The 1798-nt window shown below is 57.2% G+C and overlaps 2 protein-coding genes across 2 annotated transcripts in view; one reads left to right on the top strand and one right to left on the bottom strand.

Annotated features, from left to right (window-relative positions):
• Nucleotides 1-571, top strand: part of NUDT17 (nudix hydrolase 17) — a gene marked incomplete at its 5' end in the record, with an annotated part of 1546 nt that extends 975 nt beyond the window's left edge. The window contains 2 exons of the mRNA XM_006764201.2: nucleotides 199-348; nucleotides 435-571. Coding sequence (XP_006764264.1) covers nucleotides 199-348; nucleotides 435-549 — 265 coding nt within the window. The remainder of the gene's footprint in view (nucleotides 1-198; nucleotides 349-434) is intronic.
• Nucleotides 572-578: 7 nt separating this feature from the next.
• The window catches only part of PIAS3 (protein inhibitor of activated STAT 3), a 7255-nt gene continuing 6035 nt past the window's right edge, over nucleotides 579-1798 (bottom strand). The window contains exon 14 of the mRNA XM_006764160.2: nucleotides 579-1700. Within this exon, the coding sequence (XP_006764223.2) occupies nucleotides 1434-1700 (267 nt within the window). The 3' untranslated portion in view covers nucleotides 579-1433. The remainder of the gene's footprint in view (nucleotides 1701-1798) is intronic.

The following is a 1798-nucleotide window of genomic DNA, read 5'->3' as shown; positions in this document are numbered from 1 at the left end:
GCTGACTGGCTGGCCCTGAAGACCTGGGTTTGTGCCCCCTCCCCCATAGGGACGCCATTTGACCTCCCTGAACCTGTTTCCTTTCTGTAGAAGGAGGTACACACCACCCACCCCTCTCCAGCAGCTGGGAGGGTTAGGCGGCCTAATGGCTATGGAAGTGGCTAAGCCAGCGCTCACACACGGGTTGTCGTTGTGCAGTGCCATGGAACTGGAGGAGGGAGAAGTCCGACCTCTGGCCCTGCCCATGTCCACACTGCTGCAGACGACCCCGGCCACGGCCGAGGGCAAAGAGAGGGTCAGCACTGGGACCAAGTTTGCCCTCAGGCTCTGGCTGCAACACCTGGGCCGGTGAGGGAGGGTTCCCCAGTACTGGGCTGAAGGCACTAGGGGGGGGGGGGGGCACAGAAAGAACAACTGCTCTGGGGAACCCTCAGGGTGACGCCCCTACCATGTGCAACTGGAGCTCGTGTGGACCCTGGGCCTGCAAAGGAAGAACAGGACGTGGACCCCCTCCCCCCAAACCAGGGACCTGGAAAACCAAGTGCATAATCCCCTCCCCAGCCCACCTCTATGACACAGAAGATTCACAACCTTTATTATGGGTAAGAACTTTGCTACAACTTTGGAAATAAAAAGTAAAATTACAACAGAGGTCCTAGGCCCTGGAGGAGCCTGAAAAAGGAGACCGGGGACAACACAAGGGTCCTCCCACCTCCCAGGAAAGGTGCAGAGTCAGCCAGACCTCACCACAGGCTGCGGGCCTTTGGAGGCTCGGGCGCTGGGCTGGTCAGCGTGAGAAACACTGTGAACTTAAATATATAAATAGAGAGAGCCCCAGGCATCGGCCGGGCCCTGCTCCCAGACTCCTGGGGGTCAGGGCTAAGGCCTTGTCTCCGCCTCAGGGAGGTACACTGGGAAGCAGGAGGCAGGGGAAGTCGTCTTTGGATGTATTTTGGTTTTCCTTGTTTATGTACAAAAAAATCTACAACCCAAAATAGAGTTCTCTGTCCATGTGTCTGTCTGTCTTAGTTCTCCACCTGTCTGTTTGGCCAAAGAGAACGGATGGACATGAAGAGACGGTGGCTCTGGGGACTGGGAAGAGAGGGCATAGAATTCAGCCCTCCCCGCAACTCCCATCCCATCCCATCTGCCTCCCACTGCCTTCGCTAACACACCCAAAGGAATATGCCAGCCATCTCAAGAACACTTCAGAAAGCAGGAAGGACCCAATGTCCTTTAAAAGAGGTTAAATATTAACCCTTTGGATGCCGGCCTTGTCAGGCAGAAATGAGACCAAAAGCTAGTGTCTGTGCAGGTCTTTCTTGCCTGTGGCCAACCCCCCCCCTCGGGGGCCGAGTGGCCAGGGCTCTGGACTCCACAGCATCCTTGCCCATCCTTGCTGGGAGACAGTGAGGTTCCATAATCCAGGGGACTCAGTCCAGGGAAATGATGTCTGACCTGCAGCCAGTCAAAGAGGGACCTGGGGGCAGGGGTCCTCCGTGCCCCTCCCTCAAGGCCCCCCCAGGAGCCACAATGCTACTGACACGGCCAGGAGGGGGTGCTGGAGTGGTGCTGCGGTGAGAGTTCCCCAGTGTGGGGGCTAATGGGCCCAGGAAGTGGGAAGGGGTCCCTCGGTACTGGAAGAAATGGCCAAGGGCGTCCTGCTCGTCTAGCGAGGTGATGACGGAGGGGCCGTAGTGCTGAGGGAAATCAAGGGCACAGTGTAAGGTTTTATCCGTTCTTTACCTGCCTCCCGTCACTCATCTCGGAAACATCCTGGATAAAGCAACCCCGCTGG

The sequence above is a fragment of the Myotis davidii genome, unplaced genomic scaffold, assembly GCF_000327345.1.
Source record: "Myotis davidii unplaced genomic scaffold, ASM32734v1 scaffold401, whole genome shotgun sequence".
Classification (NCBI taxonomy): domain Eukaryota; kingdom Metazoa; phylum Chordata; class Mammalia; order Chiroptera; family Vespertilionidae; genus Myotis; species Myotis davidii.
Note: the sequence above shows the minus strand (reverse complement) of the source record. Positions and strands in the feature narration are given on the sequence as shown.